At 45.6% G+C, this 10,721-nt stretch overlaps 1 protein-coding gene across 1 annotated transcript; it reads right to left on the bottom strand.

The window, feature by feature from the left end:
* Positions 1 to 2,827: 2,827 nt before the first annotated feature.
* On the bottom strand, positions 2,828 to 7,156 carry YAE1 (YAE1 maturation factor of ABCE1). Its single transcript, XM_004606893.2, has 3 exons — positions 7,013 to 7,156; positions 6,610 to 6,731; positions 2,828 to 3,653 (listed from the first exon to the last, which is right to left on the bottom strand). The coding sequence occupies exons 1-3, from the start codon at positions 7,139 to 7,141 to the stop codon at positions 3,233 to 3,235; spliced, it is 672 nt and encodes a 223-aa protein (XP_004606950.1). The 5' UTR covers positions 7,142 to 7,156; the 3' UTR covers positions 2,828 to 3,232.
* Positions 7,157 to 10,721: the final 3,565 nt, after the last annotated feature.

Genomic DNA, 10,721 nt, shown 5'->3' with positions numbered 1-10,721 from the left:
GCATGATACTTAGAGAACCCTAAAGACTCTACCATCCAAGCTCCTAGAAAATACAAGTAGCAGGTTACAAAATCAATATCCAAAAGACCATGGCTTTGGGGCTGGAGTGATAGCACAGCGGGTAGGGCGTTTGCCTTGCACGCGGCCGACCCGGGTTCGAATCCCAGCGTCCCATATGGTCCCCTGAGCACCGCCAGGGGTAATTCCTGAGTGCAGAGCCAGGAATGACCCCTGTGCATTGCCGGGTGTGACCCAAAAAAGCAAAAAAAAAAAAAAAAAAAAAAAAGACCATGGCTTTCCTATATGCAAATAATGAAAGATAAGAAAATGATATTAAAAACACAATCCCGTACATGATCATGCCTCAAAAAATCAAGTACCTTGGAATCAGCTTAACTAAGGAGGTAAAGGAACTGTACAAAGAAAACTACAAAATGCTACTTCAAGAAATAAAAGAGGACATGAGGAAATGGAAACACATGCTCTGCTCGTAGATCAGGAGGATTAACTTGTCAAAATGGCAATACTCCCCAAAGCATTATACAGATTCAATGCAGTCCCTACAAGGATACCCATAACATTTTTCAAAGAAATTGATCAAACACTCCTGAAATTCATATAGAACAATAAACCCTCATGAATAGCTAAAGCAATCCTTGGGAAAAAGATGGGTGGCATCACCTTCCCCAACTTCAAACTGCACTACAAAGCAGCAGTAATTAAAACAACATAGTATTGTAATAAAGACAGGCCCGCAGACCAAAGGGTTGAATATTCTGACACAAACCCTCAAATCTTTGATAAGGGAGCAAGAAATATGAAATGGATCAAGGAAAGCCTCTCTAACAAGTGGTGCTGGCAAAATTGGACAGCTACATGTAAAACAAACAAAAAAGAAATGAGCTCAGATTTCTATCTGACGTTGGGCACAAAAGTCTGATCAGAATGGATTAAAGACCTCAACATCAGACCCGAATCCATAAGGTACATGAAAGAAAATGGAGGCAAAACCCTCCACGATATTGAAGCTAAAGGTATCTTCAAAGATGAAAGGACACTGATCAAAAAACTGGAAGCAAAGATAAACAAATGGGACATTAAACTTTGAAGCTTCTAAGTTCAAAGTTTAGACAAACAAGACAGTGACCAAGATACAAAGACAGCCTACAGAATGGGAACGGTTATTCACCCAATGCCCTACTAGTGAGGAGTTAATATCAAAGATATACAAGGCACTACTTTACAAGAAAAAAAACATCCAACCCCATCAAAAAATTGAGAGAAGAAATGAATGGAAACCTCCTCAAAGAAGAAATTCAAATGGCCAAAAGGCAAATGAAAAATGCTCTATCACACTAATCATCAGGGAGATGCAAACCACAACAATAATATTATCATCTCACACCACAGAGACTGGCACATATCGAAAAAAACAAGAACTAGTGCTGTCATGGATGGATGCGGGGAAAAAGGGACTCTCCACTGTTGGTGGGAATTCCAACCTTTTTGGAAAACAGTATGAACATTCCTCAAAAGGGTAGAAACTGAGCTCCCATTTGACCCAGCAATACCACTTCTGGGAGTATCCTTGGGGGCCCCAAAACATGTAGCAGAAACACCACCTGCACTCCTATGTTCATTACAACACTTTTCACCATAGCCAGAATCTGGAAACAACCTGAGTGCCCAAGAACAGACTACTGGATAAAGAAACTATGGTACTGGGCCTGGAGTGCTAGCACAGTGGGTAGGGCATCTGCCTTGCACGCAGCCGACCTGAGTTCGATTCCCAGCATCCCATATGGTCCCTTGAGCAACACCAGGAGTCATTCCTGAGTGCAGAGCCAGGAGTAACCCCTGTGCACGCCAGGTGTGACCCAAAAAGAAATAATAATAAAAAAACCCCAAAACCAAAGAAACAAACCCACAAACCAAAACAAAAAACTATGGAACTGTGGTACTTCTGCACAATGGAATACTACACAGCTGCTAGGAAAATGAAGTAATGAAATCTGCCTATAAATGGATGGACATGGAGAGTATCATGCTGAGTGAAATGAGTCAGAAGAAGAGGGACATATATAGAATGACTGCATTCATTTGTTGTATCTATACAGAAAACATATAGTACAAGACTAATATCCATGGTCAGGGAAAACGGGCTAGAAGGGCTGGTCAATGGTTGGAATCTACCACAAGTATGTGTGAGGCAGAGGGTAGGTCACCAGTGTGACAATAGTAGTTGGAAATGATCACTCTGGACAAGAACTGAGTGTGCTCTGAGGAGACCAAGATCACAGTAGCACCCTTCCTAGTCTTCTGAAACACCAGTTTCACCACGATTCCCTATGCCTTTTCAGGAGAGATGACAGATCAAAATCTGGTAAAAAGAAATTAAGGCTACCAATGAGGGACAAATATTTGCTTGGGTCAGGCTTCTCAGATAAATTTAAAGGTGAGGGAACTCCTTGATATGCTTAGAGCCTGGAGCTAAAGTTTAAATCTGTATGTTAGACTAAGACTATGAGTGTTTTATTCCTACATTAATAAGCTGGTAATTATCAGGCAATACTTTTAACTCCTTAGTCCTAGAAAAATGAAGCAGGTGCCTGAATATGAACTGTTCTTATGTAGAGATCCCTGTGTACATATGTTCAATGTAACTCTCTTAAGGCTGTTTTTTGATAACTTGGACTGGTTGCTGAGGTAACTCTGTCTGATGGCAAAAGAATCAATTAGCTCCTCACAAAATGGTTTTGTTCCTTTTGCTAATGAGTATGAAAACTATTCACTCTGGTCAGATATGAAAATGATGACACTGTCCTAATGAAAATAACAAAGAAATCAGTTTATCTTAACTTGAAAGTTATCACTAATAAAACAGGCTTATTGTATTTAATGGTGCTGATTTTAAAGACATTTTAAACTTCCATGAAGAATAATCCTACATAATTAAACTCAGCTATTATAATTATTGTAATGATTTTGTTTGGGTTGGGGGCCACACCTGGCTGTGCACAGAGCTTACTCCTGGCTCTGCGCTCAGGGTATTTCTGGCAGAGCTTGGGAGAGCATATCATGTGGGTTTCTGGGGACTGAACTTGGGTCAGCTGCGTTCAAGGCAAGTGTCCTGTCCTCTGTACTTTGTCCCAAGTTTTGTTAATTTTATAAAAAACAAAATGTTCCATGAAACATTCTTAATATTATTTTCATTAACAAAGGAAGACAATTTTTACAGTTGTTTGAGATGTTGTAATACATCTATTGGTACTCCTAGCTGCTTTACTAAACTGTTTGTCTGTTCTAAAATCCAAGTGAGGTCTGGTTTTTCAGAAAGTATATGGTCCTCTGTTTGAAAACACCCTAAAGATGAACACTCTGCATTCTTGCTACAGTTTTTGTTAAAGTCAGCGTTACTTTCACAGAGTCTTCCATCTTTAGCTTCATCAGTGTCTCCCTCGGCTGAAAGCCTGTGACAAAGGTCCATATCCTGAATGGAGTCCGATAAATCCACAACGCGGGGCTGTGGAGTGATTGCGTCCAGCTGTCTGAGCACACACTCTTCACACTGGCCAACTGCATCCAGGAGACTCCGTATTTTACCCATTAAAGGCGCAGTCCTGTCATGAAGGTGACACCAGGTGAGCAAAGCACTTAAAGGAAACAAATAAAAGTCAAGTTAGAAAAAGTTACATATGGTGGCCAAAAGTCGGACAATAATGGCAAAATAAAATTATAATTTTTACACAGAAAGAGGCTGGAGGAAAACACTCCATGGTTACACACAGGCTCTGCATGCTGAGGCCTGGTTTTGAGTCCCAGCACCCAAGGTCCCCTGAGCACTGCTGAGAACAGGGAGCAGGAAGAGCCCAGAGACTGCTGGGTGTTGAAAGATCTGTCCATCCTATCAATCTCTCTCCACACACATGGGCACAAATATAATTTTCAGTAGATTATACCACTGAGTTTAATCATATGATCTGATTATAATTCCTGATTTACCCTTCACCCTTTGCGGCACATCTACTTTTCTGGATTTTAAATGCCTCCCCATGACTACATAGCTAGAGAGGGATATAACTCAGCAAGAGAAAAATTAATTTTTCTTTAAGGATATTGCTTATCTTCTTCCATTTTAATTTTTTTTGTTCTGGGGCCACATCAGGGCTTAATCCTAGCTCTGCACTTGGAGTTATTCCTGGCAGAGCTTGGCAGACCATACTGAATCCGGGGATCAGACCCAGGTTGGCCATGTGCAAGGCAAGTGTATTATCTCTCTAATCCCCGACAACCTTCTTAAACAAATGATTCTTAATCATGTATAAACATTACGTTGGAGGAGGGCAGGGAGAGAGAGCGAGCGAGCTGGGTTTGATTCCTGGCACTTCATGATCCGGAGAGCACCACCAAGAGGAACAGCTCCTGAGAACTGCTGGGTGTGCCTTGTACCCTCCTTCCCCTGCCAAGATAAAAGTCTAGGCCACACCTCAGACCAACTGAATCAAAATTTCTGAGGTTATTTTGTTGTTGTTGGGCCAAATATCATCTTAAAATGGAAGGGGTATTGACTTCAGAGTTAACACTCCCCCCCTTTATTTTTCTTTTTTGGGCCACACGTGGTGGTACTTGGTGCTTACTGTTGCTTTTATGCTTAGGGATCATTCCTGGTGATGCTTGGGGGACTTTATATAGTGCTGGAGATTAAACTCAGTCAGCTGTGGCAAGGGCCTTGAAAATTGTATTTCTCACTGTATAGTTGCTTACAAGCAAAATGAAGGTAATAAAGGAAGTGCTAAGGCAAATTTGATTACATTACTTTTTTCTGAAAAAGGTAAGCACTCTTTTTTTTTTTTTTTGCTTTTTAGGTCATACCTGGCGATGCACAGGGGTTACTCCTGGCTCTCTACTCAGGAATTACTCCTGGCGGTGCTCAGGGGACCATACGGAATGCTGGGAATCAAACCCGAGTCGCCCTCGTGCAAGGCAAACGCCCTACCCGCTGTGCTATTGCTTCAGTCCCAAAGGTAAGCACTCTTTTAATTCTAATGAAGATTTCTGACATTTTAGATTGTTCATACAATTTTATCATAAAATAATGACTGATGTGCAAGAGTCTTCTTGTTTGTAAAGATGGACTCACCCCTGCTGGGGTGAGTTCACGAGGCAGAGCACACGTGCAGCATGGCCCCATTTGCCTCCTGCGCACCCCACCCCCCATCCTGGCAACTCGGGGGACAGCCTGGTAGCTCCCAGAACTGCTTTTGCCTACAGCCAAACATCACCAGGAACACTCCTGGGTACGGCCACTGTCACAGAAAAGGCGTATTTTAGTAGTTTATACTTTGTAAGTTTGTAAAAGGTTAATTAAATATGATGTAATAATAGGCACTGACTTGACCATTTTTCTACTCTAGCAGATTAACTGATTCTGATCCCCAATATTTGAATTTTCTCTATCTGTAACATAATGAATTAATTTTGTTTTGATAACTTTATCCTGTAGTTTTAAAATTAAAAGTCTGCTGCATTTTATGCTGTTTCTCTACGTAATTTATATGTATTTAGAGTAACTGGATGAAGAAATGCAATGGTTTAAAGGCGGGTTGCCCAAATCACCATTGGCCCCAGAATACAGAGAAAAGGGAAGAAACAGAGTGAAAGGAAAGGGGGAAGAAACAGGTGAGGAACGATGGGGCAGGGGCCAAGGGGGTTCAGGTACAAAGGTTTGCTAACAAACGGCAAAGCCAAATACCTCAAGCAGAGAGTCAGCAGCACTAAAGTCAGGAGACCCACACTCTGCTAACCAAACTTAAAAGGTGCCTGTCAAGAAGGCAAGCTGGGGCTGAGGGGGAGCGGAGAGGGGGCCTGGGACACTGCTGGAGGTGGCTGACACTGGGTTGGTGATGGAACATTGTTAAAAAACCAACAAATAACAATTTTGCAATTCATGGTGCTTTTTAAAATTTTTTTTGCTTTTTGGGTCACACCTGGCAATGCACAGAGGTTACTCCTGGCTCTGCACTCAGGAATTACTCCTGGTTGCTCAGGGGACCATATGGGATGCCGGGAATCCAACCCGGGTTGGCCGCATGTAAGGCAAATGCCCTACCCGCTGTGCTATCGCTCCAGCCTCTCATGGTGCTTTAATAAATTTTTTTTTTTTTTTTTAAAAAGGGCAGTGTAGGAGGGAGGTGTCAGCCTCCCTGAATCTGTCACGCTTTGACCCCTGGACTCCAGTGCCCTCCACAACGGCCAGGACTGCCGCACTTGACAGGCGCAGTGCCCAGAGTCCGCGTGAATGGAACCATGCCTAGTCCCAGCTAGGATTTTTATCATTCTAGTTTAGAAGTTTGTCATACTCTGCTCTCCCACATACGCAAGACGAACAGCGTTATTCTAAAGATTAAATACGCATTTTCCTATTCGCTCTCTGCAGTAAGGAAAGCAGCGGGCTCGGCAGGGGCTAAGGATTTCCACCTTCTGAAGGTGACGCCGTGTGTGTTTCGAAGCTCCCTTCACTCCTTGAGGGCAACTTCAGTTTAAACAGTGTATTCACGGACAGACGCTGACACTCTCGGGTGCTGTGGCGGGTGACGCGTCAAGCACTACCTCAGCGTTCCTCTGAGCTGCCCGTAACTGATCACGGCTTCGGCGCCCTCCTTGTAGCCCTGGTTGAAGCCGCGCTGAAGGGTCTGGGCCCTGCCGGCATCGACTCCATCGCGGTAGCCCTCCTGGAAGAGAAGAGGCGGAGCCGGGTCACCGGCTCGGCGGGACACCCCATCTTCCCGAAGCCCTCCGCCGGGCTGCCCGCTCCCGGCAGACCCCGTGTCGGAGAGCCGCGCCCAGGGCCGGCCGCTGCCCGGGTCCGAGCCCAGCGTCGGGCAGGGCGGGCCGGGCAGGGCCGGAGAGGGCCGGAGAGGGCCGGCCGGGTCCCGACAGCCCCCACGCCGCGCTCCCCCGAGCGCTCTGCCCTCTCCCGCCCGGGCCTCACACCTGCCCCGCCCGGCTTTACTTTGACTCGTCTCTGCATGTGGCTCTGCCACTCTCTCTGCACCAGGAGCGACTCGTCCGCGTCCTCGTCGAACACGTCCCCGTCCACCCCAGCCCCGAAGGTGGCAGGTACCGCCCGCACCCACGACATCTCTGAAACGCACTCGGCCCCGCACCGGAAGCGCCCGCCACTGCTTCCGGTCTGGGGCGGTGAGTAGAGGCGGGGCCGAGAGAGTATGGGGCGGGGCCGAGAGGATGGGCGGGTCCGGGTCCGGGATGGAGGGGCGCGGCCGGGAGAGGAGAGGCGGGGTCGGGAAGGGGATGGATGGGGCAGGACCAAGAGGATGGGCGGGGCCGGGGCCGGGAGAGGATAATAGGGCGGGGCCGAAAAGGGAATTGAGGGGCGGGGCCTGGAGAGGATGGGCGGGGCCCCGGGAGGGGAAGGGGCAGTGGAAATGGGTAGGGCTTAGAGATGGGCGGGGCCGGGGGTTGGGGTGGGCGGGGCAGGGGCGGGGCGGGTTGCGGTTGCTCTCGGGTTCTAAGCTGTCTTGTGCCTGTGCCCTCCTTGCACTGCGCCTGGGCGCCGCCCGACACTGACACCCTGACTTCTTTTCTTAATTTTAACTTTTTGTTAAGCATCGGGATTTACGAGCTGGCTCCTAGCGTTCCTGCGACGTTCCACCGCCAGCCTCACGCGGTGTCGGCTCTCCTCGTGCCGCGCTGTTTTGGGATCTGTGCAGAGTTCGCTGCAAGGCCAGAGTCTTCAGGGCTCCCGCCTCGGCCTGTCTTCGTCCTCCGCCCTGACCTGTGGTCTCCCAAGGGCCGGACTTGACTGCTTTATCTGCCCGTTAAATTCCGAGGTAGGGAGCGGGAAATGTGGGAGCCCAGCACCCATCCTGCCTCTGCCTTCTGTCTGCCCACTCATCAGAATGAGTCATTGGACACGCTTCTTTTCGATACCTGTCTTGTGACATTCATCTAGAAGCGACAGACAAAATTTCATGCATAGAATCAACAAACACTGTTAGAAGTAGGACTTACATATTTAGTTCAGGTTTTTTGGGGGGAGGAGTGCGGTTTAGGCCACACTCAGAGGTGCTTAGCGTTTACTCTTGACTCAGCTCTCACGGATCACTCTTGGTGGGGCTAAGGGTGCTGGGTGCTGGGGATCCAACTTGGGCTGGCTGTATGCAAGGAAAGCGCCATATGTGCTGTACAAGGGCTCCAGCTTTGCACTGTCTTCCCCTTGTTCATTGATTTGCTCCAGCAGGCACTAGTAACGTCTCCATTGTGAGACTTGTTGTTACTGTTTTTGGCATATCAAATACGCCATGGGGAGCTTGCCAGGCTCTGTCGTGTGTGTGTGTGTGTGTGTGTGTGTGTGTGTGTGTGTGTGTGTGGGGATACTCTTGGTAGCTTGCTGGGTTCTCTGAGAGGGACAGAGGAATTGAACCCGGGTCAGCCGCGTGCAAAGCAAACACCCTACCCGCTGTGCTATCTCTCATTAATAAATATCAGGAATACATTTAAGATTTTTATTGAGGTATAATTTTTATGGGCTGGAGCGATAGCACAGCGGTTGGGCTTTCGCCTTTCACGTGGCCAATCCCTGTTCGATTCCTCCACCCCTCTTGGAGAGCCCGGCAAGCTACCGAGAGTATGGAGCCCGCACCGCAGAGCCTGGCAAACTACCTGTGCGTATTGGATATGCCAATAACAGTAACAATAAGTCTCTCAATGAGAGACGTTACTGGTTCCCGCTCGAACAAATCGATGAGCAACAGGATGACAGTGCTCATAATTTTTATGGATGGTTGAACAAATATATACAGAGTGTCTATCCACTCATCTCTCTGGTACCTGTGTAACCACAGCACACTTGCATTTAGAAATTTCTATATTCTTCAAAATCATGTCGTATTTTTTTGTGGTCTCTAACCCACAATGCTAACTCTGATCCAATTTCTATCACGATTAATGAGTTTGCCAGTTTTAGAACTTTGTCAAAATAGGGCTGGAGAAATGATATAGTAGATAAGGCACTTGCCTTGCAAACAGTCAACTTCCACTTGCTTTGCAAGTGGTAGGATCCTTGTCACCGTATATGATTCCTCCAGGAGTGATCTTTGAGCACAGAGCCAGGAGTAAGCCCCAAGAGCCTAACCACTCAATCCCCCAAAGTGCTTTGTAGAAATAGAACCATACATGTCATTTCATGTATCTGCCTTTTTGCGAGTTAGCACAACACTTTTTGTTGTTTGGTTTTGGGGTCACACTGGGTATTGCTTGTGGTGGAATGATGTGCTGCCAGAGATGGTCCCTGGGAGGTCCTGGGACGTGTCTCTGGCATTCGAAGCCAGACTAGTCCTTGGAGGCTGATTCAGCAAAGAGTTCTGGAGATTCAGAGGGTAATTTATGTGGCTGCATGTACTAATTAGTTCTTTTTTATTTATTTATTTATTTTGCTTAGTACACTTTACAGTGAATTTGTCCATCCACTTGTTTTTGGACATTTCAATTGTTATTCCACTTTTTGGTTGTGAGTACAGCTGTTATAAATGTTCATGTACATTTTATTTGTATAGACATGTTTTAATTTCTCTTGAGTAAATATCTGAACGTGTGATTGCTGAGTCATGATATCGCTATAACTTTACTTTTCAAGAAACTACCAAAATTTTCTTTAAGTGGTGGTACCATTTGGCATGCCCATATATACCAGTATACACACATGTCTTTTTTTACATGATCCACTTCTCTTAACACCATATATATTTTAAAATATTAGTTATTTTAACAAGTATATAGATGTATCTTACTGTGTTTTAAATTTCTTAGATGACTATGATATTGAATATTTGTTATTTTTTTTTCCATTTAAAATATTTGCCTATGGGGCTGGAGTGATAGCAGAGCGAGTAGGATGTTTGTCTTGCACGCAGCCGACCTGGGTTCGATTCCCAGCATCCCATATGGTCCCCTGAGCACCACCAGGAATAATTCCTGAGAACAGAGCCAGGAGTAACCCATGTGCATCGCCAGGTGTGACCCAAAAAGCAAAAAAAAAAAAAAAAAAAAAAAATTAAAAAAAATTTGCCTATTTGAAAAAGTGAGTTCTCATTATTGTATTTAAAGTTGATTTCTATAAATTCTACTTAAGCTTATAAATTCTTTGTCAGATACGTGAATTATATTTTCTTTTTATCCATTATCTGGGCTGGAGTGATAGCACAGTGGGTAGTGAAAGCAGTTGCCTTATACGCGGCCAATCCAGTTCGATTTCTCTGCTCCTCTTGGAGAGCCCAGCAAGCTACTGAGAGTATCTCACCTGCACAACCTGGCAAGCTGCCCGTGGCATATTCAATATGCCAAAAACAGTAACAAGTTTCACAATGGAGACGTTACTGATGCCCGCTCGAGCAGATCAGTGAGCAAAGGGATGACAGACAGACAGACAGACAGTCTTTTTATCCATTATATTCATCAGGAAATACCTGTGGAGCTAGAGTTATGAATTCATGAAGGTTATTGGGCAACAAGGAACATAATGTCTATGAAAGATGAGAAAGCATGATTAGTCATGGAAACTGACAAAGAAACTAATCTGATCCTCTGAGAGGAAAGTGGGAGGAAACGGTTCGTGAAGGAAAGCTCAAAAGCTGCTCAGACCTGACAAAGTCTTCCTCAGCACGGAGGCGGGGCTCTCAGCTAGGGAGAATGTCTGAGTCCTA

The sequence above is a fragment of the Sorex araneus genome, chromosome 1 (genome assembly GCF_027595985.1).
Source record: "Sorex araneus isolate mSorAra2 chromosome 1, mSorAra2.pri, whole genome shotgun sequence".
In the NCBI taxonomy this organism is placed as follows: domain Eukaryota; kingdom Metazoa; phylum Chordata; class Mammalia; order Eulipotyphla; family Soricidae; genus Sorex; species Sorex araneus.
The sequence above is the reverse complement of the archived record's forward strand: the minus strand, read 5'-3'. Positions and strand labels throughout refer to the sequence as shown.

Bases quoted from the DNA above. Each gene is read 5' to 3' on its own strand.
- YAE1 (XM_004606893.2), bottom strand. From the start codon at position 7,141: ATGTCGTGGGTGCGGGCGGTACCTGCCACCTTCGGGGCTGGGGTGGAC. The intron at 6,732-7,012 runs GTAAAGCCGGGC...CTTCTCTTCCAG, and splicing joins ACATGCAGAGACGAGTCAAA to GAGGGCTACCGCGATGGAGT. The intron at 3,654-6,609 runs GTAGTGCTTGAC...GTTTCCTTTAAG, and splicing joins CAGCTCAGAGGAACGCTGAG to TGCTTTGCTCACCTGGTGTC.